General features: G+C 37.3%; 1 protein-coding gene and 1 non-coding gene across 2 annotated transcripts; both read left to right on the top strand.

The window, feature by feature from the left end:
* Positions 1-10,776: 10,776 nt before the first annotated feature.
* On the top strand, positions 10,777-10,883 carry LOC133813626 (small nucleolar RNA R71). The gene has a single exon (XR_009884634.1). It is a non-coding gene; the product is annotated as a small nucleolar RNA R71 (small nucleolar RNA).
* Positions 10,884-12,282: 1,399 nt separating this feature from the next.
* Positions 12,283-12,789, top strand: LOC133777496 (uncharacterized). Its single transcript, XM_062217138.1, has one exon. It carries the CDS (start codon positions 12,283-12,285, stop codon positions 12,787-12,789), a length of 507 nt encoding a protein of 168 aa, XP_062073122.1.
* Positions 12,790-16,678: the final 3,889 nt, after the last annotated feature.

Here is a 16,678-nt window from a genome sequence, read left to right on the forward strand (position 1 = left end):
TTAAAAACTGTAAAGCAAATGTTAAATACATAAAAATTCAGGGTAGGATATGGGATCCCATTGTTTTGAAAATAAAACATATCTTAAATTGTAAATAAATTCGTTACAAGATCAGGTGCGGAAAAATACATATAAAGCATAGTTGAAATGACTAAAAACAACTTCGTCCTCGAATCGTTCACGCAGCTCATCGAATCTATTCTTCCTCAATACATAATCCCAAGCTGCCAAGAATCTTCCCGCTGCCATAACTATTTTCCTGCACATATAAAACAAAGGAATGAGCCTAATGCCCAGCAAGGAAAATCTACTAAAAGCATGAAACATAAACATAAACATAAACTATAAACATATAACATATACTATAAACATATATCATAATTCTAACCCATGTACATGGTAAACATTGAGGTTTCCTAACTAAGCAACTATAAGCCTCAAAATACAATGAGGTTTGCTAGCTAAGCAACTATAATCCCCAAGAACATAAAAGTGTTGGGGTTTGCTATTTAAGCAACTATAAGCCCCAAAACATATATATATATATCATAACATATAAAAACATATAATAGCATAATCATATAAGCATATAATAACTATCTTATTTTCCTTACCAAATACCAGGATGTGAGAACAAGGACGAGATTTTGGAACACTCCTAAAACCAATAATAGAGAGGTGAGTATTTCCTAAAAGAAAAGAGATGAAAATGAATGAACTAAACCACCGAGAAGATACTTACCGACAAGAAACCTCAAGTTCACAGAACTTAGATTCCTAACCAAGAATGGAAAGCAGCGAGTTAAGATTTGAGTAGAGAAAACTATAAAAACTAATGAAACATACAAAAATGAACTAGGAATAGGAATACCTTTGAATGCACTATAACCGAACTACACCTCGATATCGAAAAACACACTATTAACCTTACTTCCCAAGTGTTTAATAAGCTTAAAATGATAAAGCTTATAACCCCAACCCAAGTGTTTAACACTCTAAAGTAAACCTAGCAGCTTGAAGGCTCTGAACTCAGCTTGAAGAATGAAAGAAATGGCTGGGTACTAGGTCTTATTTATAGAGTTCAAGAATGAAAAGATCTTCTTTTAGCTTGAATAAAAATAATGACTATTTAATTGAAAATCATTTGAATATTCGTTCAGCAGAGGCTTAAGACTCGGTCAAAAGATTTTGAGGCTTGCTAAGAGGTTATGGGTTGAATTGAGCTCGGTTTCAAAATCATTCAAAAACCTTGCCCTAGAGCCGATATATCGCCCATGGTAGGCGATATATCGCCTGGGCTTATATTCCTGAGGCTCGTCGAAGTGTTCGTACGAAGTTACGTGTTTTTTGTATTCCCCGAGTGGCGATATATCACCCCCTAGAGCTGTGATATATCGGCATACGCTGAAATATTATACACGTAATTGCACTTTTTCAGCCTAATTTGAATTGAGTAAACAGCTTTGACTGAGTCCTATAACGATTTCAAAGCTGCTGGCAGACTATGGGATTTTCAAATATTCCTCTTATAAAACTATTCCTCAAAAATACTTAATTTCTTAATAAACATGAACATGACAAGTGTCATTCTCTTATTGGGTCTATCTAAACCTTATTGTATAATAAATGTCATCTTCATAATCAGCTATATTAATCAAACCTTATGTTATAATTAATATTCTTAAACTATAGGTTAAACTTATAAAATCTATAAGTGTTGCTACGAGTGTTCAACTAAGTCCCGGCTTGAACCAAAATCCACAGTAATAAACATACTATAACTACTACTAGCTATTACTACTACTACTACTACTACTGCTTTCTAACTAGCTAAGTAAAATTCTTGGACTCTACATCCTTCTTCATCCCAGGCCACCAATACAACGATCACACATCCTGATACATTTTCGTGGTGCTTGGATGCAAAGAGTAAGGAGTAGTATAAGATTCATCCATAATCTCCCGTTTGATAATAGTTTCTATTAGAACACAGATCGTACCCTTGTGCCTCAACAAGCCTATATCTGATACTATATAATCCCTAGACACTCCAGCTAGGACGTCCCCTCTGATATTTGCCAGTTGTGGATCACCTAACTGACCTTCTTTTATCCTTTCTAACAATGTAGACTGTAGCATAATATTGGCCAACTGGCCCACCAGCAACTCTATTCCAGCTCTGGTCATATCTTCTGCCAACTCTCTGGATATTAGTTTCACACTGTATGTCTGTCTCGGACCCTTCCGGCTTAAGGCATCCGCCACCATGTTGGCCTTTCCTGGGTGATACATGATTTCACAATCATAATCCTTCACCAACTCCAGCCAACGCCTATGTCTCATGTTCAGATCTTTTTGTGTGAAAAAAGTACTTCAGACTCTTGTGGTCAGTGTATATCTCACACTTCTCCCCATAAAGGTAATGCCTCCATACCTTTAATACAAAGAACAATGCTGCCAACTCTAGATCATGAGTGAGGTGTCTCTGTTCATACTCTTTCAATTGGCGTGATGCATAGGCAATCACCTTCCCTGACTGCATAAGAACACAACTCAAACCCTGATGTGAGGAATCACAGTATATCACAAACTTCTCCTGATCTATCGGAAGACTCAGAACTGGAGCTGTATTCAATCACTGCTTCAACCCATGGAAGTTGTTCTCACACTTATCTGACCACACAAACTTCTGATTCTTGCGTGTCATTTCAGTCAATGGAGTAGTAATCTTGAGAACCCTTCCACAAAACGCCTGTAGTAACCTACCAATCCAAGGAAGCTCATGATCTCTGAGGTGTTCCTTGGAACTTGGCCAATCCCTGACTGCCTCAATCTTAGCTGGGTCCACCTTGATCCCATCCTGACTGATAATATGACCAAGGAAAGTTACCTAAGGTAACCAGAACTCACACTTATTGAAATTTGCAAACAGTCTATGTTCCCTCAGCCTCTGTAGAACCAACCTGAGATGCTGCTCATGTTTCGACTCCGACTGAGAATAAGCCAGAATACTGTCGATGAAGACGATCACAAACCGGTCTAGGTAATATTTGAACACCCTGTTCATCAGATCCATAAAAGCAGTTGGGGCATTAGTCAACCCAAATGACATGACTAAGAACTCATAATGCCCATATCTGGTACGAAAAGCAGTCTTCGATATATCTCCCTTCTTGATTCTCAGCTGGTAATAACCAGATCGAAGATCTATCTTTGAGAATACCATCTTAACCTGCAACTAGTCAAACATATCATTTATCCTTGGAAGAGGATACTTGTTCTTAATTGTTAACTTGTTCAGTTCTTTGTAGTCAATACACATTCTTAGAGAACCATATTTCTTCTTTACAAACATGACTGGTGCACCCCATGGTGAGAAATTGGGTCTGATAAAACCCAAGTCTAATAGCTCCTGCAACTGTACCTTGCATTCTTTTAACTCTGCTGGGGCCATTCTGTAAGGTGCCCTAGACACTGGCTCTGTCCTTGGTGCCAGTTCAATCACAAATTCAATCTCTATGTATGGCAGCAACCCTAGTAAATCCTTTGGAAACACATCCAGAAACTCACAGACTAATCTGGTCTCCTCTAGTCCCACTGGCACGACCTGAGTGGTATCTACTACACTGGCAAAGAATCCTATGCAACCACCCTGCAATAGATCTCTATCCCTTAATACAGATATCATAGGTACACGGGGTCCATGCACAGTGCTAACAAATACAAAAGGATCCTCATCTTTAGGCTCAAAGGTTACCATTTTCCTTCTGCAATCTATGGTTGCCCCATACTTCACTAACTAGTCCATACCCACTATCATGTCAAAGTCGATCATAACCAACTCCATCAAATCAACTGATAGTTCTCTGCCCTCTACTGTCACTGGCAATGCTCTGACCCATCTCCTAGATACTACTAATTCCCCAGTGGGCAATAAGGTCCCGAACCCCACAACATAATAATCACATGGTCTACACAATCTATCAATAATTCTACTAGAAACAAAAGAATGTGTAACACCAGAATCAATCAAAACATTATAAGGAGTTTCAGCACTAAAAAGATGACCTGTGACTACTGAGGGACAAGCCTCAGCTTTTGCCTGTGTCAATGCGAACACTCGAGTTGGAGAAAAGCTGTCTGCCTTTCTTGGTTCTTCCTTTCTTTCCTTCGGGCAATATTTCTTTAAGTGTCCCACTATCTCGCGTAAAAAAGCAGGCCTTTGCCCGACACTCCCCTATATGGCGCCTCTTGCATCTGGGGCACTCTGGATAAGTTCTCTAGCCCTCATTGCTGCCCTGGCGGCTTATTGTAATACCACATGGTCTCCTATCATGGCCTAGCGATGGAAAGGCATCAGGAGCCTTCCTTTTGTGATCACTTGGCCCCCCGTACTTACCTGAACTCATAGATGGAGGTTCAACCCTCCTAATGTCTCTTCTGGTCGTGTTCTCACGCCAGGTTTTGTTCTCTGCGCTCTCAGCTGTGAGTGCCTTCTCAACAACTTGTGCATAGGTGGTCACCCCTGGCACAGTGGTAATCTTAACATCCCAGGCTATCATAGGTTGTAGCCCCTGGAGAAACCTCTTCCTTATAGTCCCATAAGTTGGCACCAGCTCACCGAAAAACTTTGCCAATCTATCAAATTTAAAGGCATATTTAGTCATTGATTAATTGCCCTGAAGTAATTTACTGAACTCTCCAGCCTTTGCCACCCTGATTAATTTCCCTAGGGCATTAACATTTCTAGTCTGGGATATCATTTCCCACCAAATTCGACATCCTCCTGAAACATATATGTGGCACAAGCTACCCTCTCATTACAAGTCACCCTCATAAAATCTAGGATGGTGGTAACCATCCTCATCCACTGTTCGACCTTAGCTAGATCTGCACTACCCTAAAAAACTAGAGGGTGTTGTTTCCTAAATCTTTCATAAAGAGGTTCCCATTAATTTCCAGCCTCTGGCAGTTACTCAACTGTTGGCACCATCACAGGTGGTGCCTCTGGTAAAATGTTCCCTGCAGGAACCCATTGTTGTCTCAGGAGGCATATCTCTTCTTCTTGCCTCAACACTCTGGCTTGCAAATCAGCAAGCACCTGCTGCCAGTTCTCAGGAGCTGGCGGTGGGGTCTGACCCTGTCTGTCATTCTCGCCCTGATCTTCCTGGCCAGCTGATGACTCTATCTATCTTGGAAGCATACTTCCAAGCTTATACCTTGCAGCAATAATCAATTCGGCCAATTAGGTAGTAATAACTAAACCTCTTGCCTCCTCACGGTCCAAGACCAAGCAAAATTATCATTCACATTCAACAATCATGCTAATAAGCATGTCGATTCATAATCATATGAAAATCTGGTGCTAATAAGCACTTCATAATATCTCATGCTTTCTAATAAGGCATGCAGATAAGGCATTTATATTCTATTTAAGTAGTTAAACACATACCCACATAAGTAGTTACCGAACCCTGAGTCGAGCTTGTCTTTAGTGGCGAGTGTACATGCCCAGCCTGTCTTTAGGAACCCTTAACCTTGGCATGCTTTGATACCAAGTTGTAACACTCTGTTTAGCCAAGGCTGTTACGCTGTGTATTTTAAATAGTGCTTAACTCGCTAAACGAATCATTAGGCCATAAACATTCATCTAAATGGGATTAAAGGTCCAGGGATAAAAATTTCGATCAAAAGGAATGAATATCTCATTACAATGTTAAAATGTACATGGGATCCCATAATAAACATTTACAAAGTTGTTTACAGTTCTAAAATGGTCATTAAAACTCAAAAGTTACAACACGCCTGTTGTGTAAAATCAATACGCAAGTGCACGCAATCGTAACAAGTAATAAAGAATAAGTGAGATCGTTCTCACGAGGACTGTATATTAACTACCAAGACTTAACTCTTATTTCTATTTGGCAAACAATAATTGAGTCACAAGAATTAACTAAAAATATAAAATAAAAACCTGAGATTAACTTCAAGAACTAAAAACAAACAACGTTAAGAAAATTTAATAGATTAAAAACTAGGGCAATCAATTTCATCAACCATCCCCTTTAATTCTCCATCTCTGTGATAAATAAACATAAGATAAGCATTAAGATTAACAACCCTAAAACTACACAGACCACACATGTACTCTCGTCCTAATATGAAATCTATGTTTATTCAATTACATCATATTCAATTCTCACTTCTCAAATTTCGAATCAAAATCATATATTTCATGTCAATGGTGATCAATCAATCATAAGCATTAGATTCAAATTGAATAAATCACAAGATAAAATTGAAATCATAAAACTTGCATTAATTTAAAATAAAGGTTCAGGAGAATCCATTAACACCCTAGAAAAAATAGTTTAGTTCATAAAAAAATTCATTATAACCATAGAAGAAATAAAAAGCATCCCAAAATACAGAAATTCAAAGTAGAAAAGAAGAAAACTATGATGAATTCTTTGATTCCACTTGCAATCCTCCACAAGGTGCCTTCAGGCATCTCCTAGGGTTAATCACACTTAAAAACGTCATTAAGAAAGCTTTTATAGTCCCTAATTAATTCTGTGCGAAAGGACAAAATTGCCCTTGAAAAATACCCTAAATTTGGCTTCCGTACAGACTGGCGCCACAGCTCTGATGTGTAGAGCTGCAGCTCTAATGTGCTTCACGATCTAGATTTTGTCTCTGGATTTTATACCGCTGCAGCGCTGTCTGATAGAGCCGCAGCTCTAATTCTGATTTTAATAGAGCCTCAGCTCTGTCTGGTAGAGCTGCAGCTCTAATTTTGGCAGATTCTTTTTTTCTTCTCTGAAACTCTTAGGGCTGTGGCTCTACACCATAGAGCTATGACTCCAATTCTAACTTTTCACCAAATTATCAATTTGACCCCCGGTTTCGCCTAGTTTCCATTCCTTAGCCCGTTTAACACCCTTTCTTCAAGAATTAAGCGCTTTTCCTCCATTTTCAAGTTATTTCCTTAATAACCACACTTAATCCTGAAAACACAATAAACGCCGGCATAATATCGCACAAAACCAAATAAAAGAATAAAATTTCTTATTAAAACACGCCATAAAAACATATCAAAACTAGTCCTAACAAATTCCCCCAAACTTATCATTTACTCACCCTCGAGTAAAGAACACAACTAAGAATCGATAAAACTTAAACAAACCAAATTGACAACCATTAAAATATCCTAAAAAATCATGAATACCATATGCATATAATTCTAAAGAAAAGTAACGTGCTACTTTCAATATTAATCCAGAATTTCAATCAAAATACTTCACATATTCACTGTAATTCATCAATACTCATGCTCATTCACTCATAACCAATAAATGTAAACAATTGAACCAGTCTATGCATGCCAAATTCTCACCATCAATCACCTCAACATGTTCTCCATATGCTTGCTATACTTACTATTCTCCACTAATGTAAACAAATACACACTTAAAAATCAATAGAACTTTACAAAACTTATAATAGATGGCTTAGGTAAAGGTGGATGAGAAGACATTTTAGGCTCAAGTACACCATAAGAATTCAAACCAAGCAACATGTCCCTTTTAACTAAACTTCACATCCCACTGTTATCCCTTTTATTTTTATTTTTTTTTCAAGATTGAGAAAAGTTGACTATTTATTCATCACATTTTTTTTTCAAACTACATTCCCCCGAACATAGATTTTTCAGTAAATAACTTAAGGAATGTAAAATATTCTGAATTTTAATTTCTTTTCTCTTTTTTTTTTCTTTCTTCTTCAATCTTTTTTTTATATGCACTGAGTAACCACATATTTCTACATATGTCCCTTAAACATTCACTCCCCCCTCTAATCAAAAGATATGTTTTATGCTCATGGTATAGGACAAAGGGAATAATGAATACACGGATACAAATATAGGCTCAAAACATGTGTTAAACAATGAAAAAGGTCAATTGTAAGGCTCAAATAGGGTAACTAGAGATAAAAATATATAAGGGTTAGCTTGAAAGGCTCAATCGTTCCAAAGATGGCCTATATCCTATTCTTAAGTGTGTATTGTTTCAGATTTCGTCTCAAATAGCAAGCAAGCAAGTTCTAGAAAAATTTCATCTTTTACAACCCACAATCCAAATTCAACATGCATATACAAAGTTAAATTCCATTTTACAACTATGAGCAATAATTCAATCAAGTATTCAATTAACCACAGTGAAGTGACAAAGTATTTCAATCAAGCACATAGATTGTTTTTATATGCACAACTCTTCCTTCGGATTATACAACATAGCATTCATTCAATCCCATCGGCAACAAATTATCAACTTGGTTTACACTCTAACAATACCGTGAAAACTAGACTCAAACACAATAACAACTAATAATCAACTTGAAAGCAAAGCTAAAATAATTCTCTTTCCCCTAAACTTAAGACTAACACTGTCCCCAATGTTAAACTCAAATAAAAAGAGGAGACTTACTTGAGACCCCATTGGATAACATTAAAATTGAGGAGGAGGTGGAGTGGGAGTCATGCTAAAAAAAATTATGATGGAAACCCTTATATTGCGTTTCTAGGCCCAATTGGCGTTGCGACGCTGGTGTATAGAGCTGCGGCTCTAATTCTGAATTTTCTCAACACTTGCTCTCTGACTTCTCTAGAGTTGTGGCTCTACTCCATAAAGCTGCGGCTCTAATTCTACTTTTGTGCTATTTTGTTGCTATTTTTTTTCACGTTTTTCACAGTTCTAATTACATAAAATATTTAAAAAAAATTAAACAAAAATAAAATAAAATAGAATTGTTCAACTAAAAATAGAATAAAAATAAAAATAAAAAAGTAATAAAATAAAAACGAAAACATAAACTTGAGATGCCTCTCAAGGGCGCTGTCATTAATGTCATTTAGCCGGACGCTGACCATTTTCTTAAATTCAACTCGGATCCAAACCACCCATAGTGTCCTTAAGAGCCATAATATCATGAGAAGACGTCTGTTTCTTGATATTGCACATTTTTGGAACTTTCCCCCGCTCATGAAACAATCGAGCTTTCTCACTAACGATCTTTTTCACTTTATGACAAATTGTTCGCTTGCCACCTTCAACCATAGATTTCTTCTTAGTAAAATTCAGCTTATCACCCTTACTTTCCACCACATCAACTCTACAACAAGTTGGAACCTCCGTTGCTGCAAAAACATTAAATGTTACCTCTTCTTTTTGCACTCGTAACTTCAACTCGCCCTTTTGCACATCTATTAAGGTCCTACCAGTTGCTAAAAATGGCCTTCCAAGAATAATTGGAATATTTTCATCTTCGTCCATATCAAGAATAATAAAATCTGCAGGAAAGATGAATTTATCGACCTTTACTAACACGTCTTCTATGATCCCCCTCGGATGAGCCAGTGATCGATCCGCCATTTGCAAAGACACGGTAGTAGGTCGAGCTTCTCCCAATTTTAACTTTCAAAAAATAAATAGAGGCAGTAGATTTATATTAGCCCCTAAATCACATCAAGCCTTTGTCACCATTGAACCCCCTATAGAGCATGGAATGTTGAATCTACCCGGATTTTTAAGCTCGGGAGGTAGCTTCTTTTGAAGTATCGCACTGCACTCCTCAGTAAGTGCCATTGTCTTATAATCCTCTAGTTTCCTTTTCTTAGTCAAAATTTCTTTCATGAACTTCACATAACTCGACATCTATTCAAGTGCTTTGACAAAAGGAATGTTGATGTATAGCTTTCGAAAGATATCCAAAAATTTAGAAAACTGCTTGTCAAGCATATTCTTTTGAAGCCTCTGAGGATATGGGATCTTTATATGGTGATCTATGCTTATTTTTGGCTGCTTTTTCTCAAGGTTCTCATTAACCTCTTCTTCAACTTTACCCATTTTTTGCTTGTTCTCTGTGATACGTGCCTGTTGATCCTGCTTCTGCTCAACTTTCTTCTCCATACTTGGTCCCTCATACACTGTTCCGCTCCTCAAGGTAATAGCTTGACACTGTTCATTAAGATTTCCCTTCAGATTCACGTCAGTAGTGCCTAGAAAGTTCCCTTGAGCTCGATTTTCCATTAACGTGGCCAACTGTCCAATCTGAGTTTCCAAGCTTCGAATAGATGCCCTCGTTTCCGTCATAAATTGAGTTAACACATCAGCCTGACCATCTTGTTCTGCTTACATAGGTTGTTGTGCAGGTCTTACTGGTTGCTGCTAATAAAACCCAGGAGGAGGTTGTGGATATTGTGGTTGATTCTGCTGAAATTGTTTTTGACTACCCTGGCCACTTGACCAAGAAAAATTTGGGTGATTCTGCCACCCAGGATTGTAACTCATGGAATATGGGTTGTTGGAGGGCCTTGGGAAGTTCCCTATTGCTTGCACTTGCTCCATAGGAATGTTATTAAAATCCCTCATTGTGCATTGTTCAAATAAATGAGGTCCCCTACATAACTCACACATAACCTACATCTACATAACTGGAGCTTGAGCTTGAATGTTGTTCTGCTGTAGCTGTTTGGTTAATGTTGCCACTTGAGCGGACAACATTGAGATGGCATCCAATTCATGCATCCCAGCCACCTTCTTTGGGGTCTCCCTCTGTGATGGCCACTCATAATTGTTCATAGCCATTTCTTCCAACAGATCATAAGCTTCATTAGTGCTCTTACTCATGAACGCTCCTCCAGACGCTGCATCTATGATTGTGCGAGTAGTACCACACAAACCATTGTAAAAAATATGGACTAACATCCATTTTTCAATTCCATGATGGGGACATTTTCTCAGCAACTCCTTAAACCTCTCCCACGCATCATACAATGACTCGCCATCCTTTTGGTGAAAATTGTTGATTTCACCTCTATACCTTGCAGACAGCGATGGTGGGAAAAATTTTGCCAAAAATTTCTGAGTGAGCTCCTCCCATGTTGTGATAGGATTGGCTTCTAGGGAAATAAGCCAACTCTTTGCTCGGTCCCTCAATGAAAACGGGAATAGTCTCAACCTCACTGCATCATTTGTCACTCCGTTCATCTTAAATGTGGCGCAGAGCTCTAGGAAATTAGCCAAATGTAAGTTTGGGTCTTCCGTTGGTGATCCCCCAAACTGAACTGATGATTGTACCATTTGCAAAATAGCAGGCTTAATTTAAAAATTATCAGCCTCAACCGCTGGAGGTCTAATGCATGACTGTGCCCCGGTGACAGTAGGCAGCACATAGCCCCTCAAAATTCTTTGTGCTGGTTGTTGAATTGGTGCAACTCGTTCAGCAACTCCTGCTCCTCCAACATTACCCGCTGCTATTCTAGCATTAATATTCTCAGCGTTTTCATGGGCAATGTTGTCAACCCCTATGTTACCTCTATTCTGAGCCATTCTTTCTAACCTTTTCTGTTTCCGATTTCTTCTAGAGGTTTTCTCAATTTCAGGATCAACAGGCACCCTTGATTCAAATCCCTGTCGTCGCATAAACTATGTGAATACCTGAAATCACAAATTGCTAAAAAACCAGAATGAGAACAACATAAAAGAAAAGCAACCAAATTAGAAAAAGAATTAATTTCTTGATATTAGTAAAAACAGTCCCCAGCAACAACGCCAAAAACTTGTTGGGTAAAATCAATAAGCAAGTGCACGTAATCGTAACAAGTAATAAAGAGTAAGTGAGATCGTTCCCACGAGGACTGTATATTAAGTACCAAGACTTAACTCCTATTTCTATTTGGCTAACAATAATTGAGTCACAAGAATTAACTAAAAATATAAAATAAAAACCTGAGATTAACTTCAAGAACTGAAAATAAACAACGTTAAGAAAATTTAATAGATTAAAAACTAGGGCAATCACTTTCATCAACCATCACCTTTAATTCTCCTTAAAACAAATCTTACTATTCAATTTTTCTCTCGTGATAGCAGGTCAACAATAATAACTTATATTCGTACTAGGATATATAAGTCTCAATCCTATGAAAATTTTCTACATCTCTGTGATAAATAAACATAAGATAAGCTACTTGCTAAATTCATTTGGGCTATCTCCTCTAAACAGGACTTTCTTTGGGTTAAGTGGGTTAACTATATTTACTTGAAGGGGATTTAGATTTGGGATTATAGTTTGCACCAAGATTCAAGTTGGTATTGGAAAAAACTGATCAAGATAAGCAAATCTCTATCTATTTCTCTGCTGGACTCAGTTACAGTTCAGGGAAAGTTGAAACTAAACAGGCTTTATTATTTGTTCCTTCCTGGCACTCCAAATCTAAGTATGAAATCTGTCTGGTGCAATATATCAGTGCCTAAACACAGATTCATTTTGTGGCAATCTGTTCATCAAAAGTTGCCAACTAGAGATCTCTTGCATCACTGTCACATGTCTCTTCCTTCTCTGGTGTGCCTGATCTGTGAGCTTGAAGATGAAAGTCATTCTCATATTTTCTTTGAGTGTGTCTTTTCTAAGAGAGTGGTTCAGTTTGTTTTTGAGTGGTTGCGTGGTCTCTGTTGGCCCTCAAATTTTATTGACTGGTGTAACTGGCTATCTGCAGACAGGAAAAGCTTTAGGGACTGGATCACTGTAGCTGCTCTTGCTGCTTCAGTTTATCACATCTGGTATACCCGAAATAGGTGCTATTTTGACAGCAGCTACCTCACAATTTGTTCTGTTGTTAATATGATTAAAACCTCTGTAATAGCTAGAATTCTTGGTCTTAAACTTAGATCCAAGAATTTGTCTTCCAGAACTAAACTCAAGATTCAATTTATTGCTAGCTTGTAATTGAGGGGGAGCTTTAGCTCTGGCCTGCTGATGTACTTGTCTGTTTGATCAATAAAATTTCCTTTTCTTGATCAAAAAAAAAAAAACATAAGATAAGCATTAAGATTAACAACCCTAAAACTACACAGACCACACATGTACTCTCGTCCTAATATGAAATCTATGTTTATTCAATTACATCATATTCAATTATCACTTCTTAGATTTCGAATCAAAATCATATATTTCATGTCAATGGTGATCAATCATTCACAAGCATTAGATTCAAATTGAATAAATCACAAGATAAAATTGAAATCATAAAACTTGCATTAATTTAAAATAAAGGTTCAGGAGAATCCATTAACACCCTAGAAAAATAGTTTAGTTCATGACAAAATTCATTATAACTATAGAAGAAATAAAAAGCATCCCAAAATACAGAAATTCAAAGTAGAAAAGAAGAAAACTATGATGAATTCTTTGATTCCACTTGCAATCCTCCACAATGTGCCTTCAGCCGTCTCCTAGGGTTAATCTCCCTTAAAAATGTCATTAAGAAAGCTTTTATAGTCCCTAATTAATTTTGTGCGAAAGGACAAAATTGCCCTTGAAAAATGCCTTAAATTTGGCTTCCATACGGACTGGCATTGCAGCTCTGATGTGCAGAGCTGCAACTCTAATGTGCTTCACGATCCAGATTTTGTCTCTGGATTTTTTAGCGCTGCAGCGCTGTTTGATAGAGTCGCAGCTCTAATTCTGATTTTAATAGAGCCTCAACTCTATCTGGTAGAGCTGCAGCTCTAATTCAGGTAGATTCTTTTTTTATTCTCTGAAACTCTTAGGGCTGCGACTCTACACCATAGAGCTGCGGCTCTAATTCTAACTTTTCACCAAATCATCAATTTGACCCCCGGTTTTTCCTAGTTTCCATTCCTTAGCCCGTTTAACACCCTTTCTTCAAGAATTAAGCGCTTTTCCTCCATTTTCAAGTTATTTCCTTAATAACCACACTTAATCTTGAAAACACAATAAACGTCGGCATAATATCGCACAAAACCAAATAAAAGACTAAAATTGCTTATTAAAACACGCCATAAAAACATACCAAAACTAGTCCTAACAAATTCCCCCAAACTTATCATGTACTCGCCCTCTAGTAAAGAACACAACTAAGAATCGATAAAACTTAAACAAACCAAATTGACAACCATTAAAATAGCCTAAAAAATCATGAATACCATATGCATATAATTCTAAAGAAAAGTAACGTGCTACTCTCAATATTAATCCAGAATTTCAATCAAAATACTTCACCTATTCACTGTAATTCATCAATTATCATGCTCATTCACTCATAACCAATAAATGTAAACAATTGAACCAATCTATGCATGCCAAATTCTCACCATCAATCACCTCAACATGTTATTCCATATGCTTGCTATACTTACTATTCTCCACTAATGTAAACAAATACACACTTAAAAATCAATAGGACTTTACAAAACTTATAATAGATGGCTTAGGTAAAGGTGGATGAGAAGACATTTTAGGCTCAAGTACACCATAAGCATTCAAACCAAACAACATGTCCCTTTTAACTAAACTTCACATCCCACTGTTATCCCTTTTTTTTTTCAAGATTGAGAAAAGTTGACTATTTATTCATCACATTTTTTTTTTCAAACTACATTCCCCCAAACTTAGATTTTTCAGTAAATAACTTAAGGAATGTAATATATTATGAATTTATAATTTCTTTTCTCTTTTTTTTTTCTTTCTTCTTTAATCTTTTTTTTATATGCACTGAGTAACCACATATTTCTACATATGTCCCTTAAACATTCACTCCCCCCTCTAATCAAAAGATATGTTTTATGCTCATGGTATAGGACAAAGGGAATAATGAATACACAGATACAAATATAGGCTCAAAACATGTGTTAAACAATGAAAAAGGTCAATTGTAAGGCTCAAATAGGGTAACTAGAGATAAAAATATATAAGGGTTAGCTTGAAAGGCTCAATCGTTCCAAAGATGGCCTATATCCTATTTTTAAGTGTGTATTGTTTCGGATTTCGTCTCAAATAGCACGCAAGCAAGTTCTAGAAAAATGTCAACTTGTACAACCCACAATCCAAATTCAACATGCATATACAAAGTTAAATTCCATTTCACAACTATGAGCAATAGTTCAATCAAGTATTCAATTAACCACAGCGAAGTGACAAAGTATTTCAATCAAGCACACGGATAAAGTATCTCAGATTTCAAATCAAAATCATATATTTCATGTCAATGGTGATCAATCATTCACAAGCATTAGATTCAAATTGAATAAATCACAAGATAAAATTGAAATCATAAAACTTGCATTAATTTAAAATAAAGGTTCAGGAGAATCCATTAACACCCTAGAACAAATAGTTTAGTTCATAAAAAAATTCATTATAACCATAGAAGAAATAAAAAGCATCCCAAAATACAGAAATTCAAAGTAGAAAAGAAGAAAACTGTGATGAATTCTTTGATTCCACTTGCAATCCTCCACAATGTGCCTTTAGTCGTCTCCTAGGGTTAATCACACTTAAAAACGTCATTAACAAAGCTTTTATAGTCCCTAATTAATTCTGTGCAAAAGGACAAAATTGCCCTTGAAAAATACCCTAAATTTGGCTTCCGTACGGACTGGCGCCGCAGCTCTGATGTGTAGAGCTGCAGCTCTAATGTGCTTCGTGATCTAGATTTTGTCTCTGGATTTTATAGCGCTGCAGCGCTGTCTGATAGAGCCGCAGCTCTAATTCTGATTTTAATAGAGCCTCAACTCTGTCTGGTAGAGCTGCAGCTCTAATTCTGGCAGATTCTTTTTTTCTTCTCTGAAACTCTTAGGGCTGCGGCTGTACACCATAGAGCTGCGAATCTAATTCCAACTTTTCACCAAATCATCAATTTGACCCCCAGTTTCGCCTAGTTTCCATTCCTTAGCCCGTTTGACACCGTTTCTTCAAGAATTAAGCACCTTTCCTCCAATTTCAAGTTGTTTCCTTAATAACCACACTTAATCCTAAAAACACAATAAGCAGCGGCATAATATCGTACAAAACCAAATAAAAGACTAAAATTGCTTCTTAAAACACGCCATAGAAACATATCAAAACTAGTCCTAACAACGCCGACCTAAGCGGCAAAAATAGGGTTTATCCCTAGTTCCTCTGAGAAACCTTGGCCGTGGTGGTCAAGCGGTCACATATGTACACGTCGCCACCTAAGCTCTCCAACTCATGGCTTGTCCAACTTTCCTTTCCCTATACTTGCACCACATAGCACCCGTGAGTCAAGGTCCAGCAAGAAAACCTAAACATGCTCATAAGCAGTTAATAATACATTACCAAATCATAATAACCATGCCAACAGTAATAACCCAACTCATGCAGGCATACCATTCATATAAATGACTACAACGTCATATGGGAAAAAATGCCCTAAATAAATGATTAACTGATTCATATCGGGGCCCATTACCCAAGCACATGATTAAAAACTCACACTGGGGCTCAGTGTTCTAGGATCTGGGACTAATAAGTCACCCTGGGGCCCATTGCCCTATCCTCTGTATAACCATCCTTGGAGCTGACCCAATGTACCTGGAGCTTTAGTTTTCCATGACCATTAGGTCGGACAAGCATATGATGCGCTCCTGATTAAATTTAAACATCACAACCAGCGCTCAGCGCTCTATTGCCACCCTTGACTCATAAGTCAATGCTTTTTGACCAGCGCTCAGCACTATTGCCGTCCTTGATTGATAAGTCAATGCTTTTCGACCAGCCCTCAGCACTATCACCATCTTTGATTGATAAGTCAATGTTTTTCGACCAGCGCTTAGTGCTATTGCAGTCCTTGACT

The sequence above is a fragment of the Humulus lupulus genome, chromosome 1, assembly GCF_963169125.1.
Source record: "Humulus lupulus chromosome 1, drHumLupu1.1, whole genome shotgun sequence".
Lineage (NCBI taxonomy): Eukaryota > Viridiplantae > Streptophyta > Magnoliopsida > Rosales > Cannabaceae > Humulus > Humulus lupulus.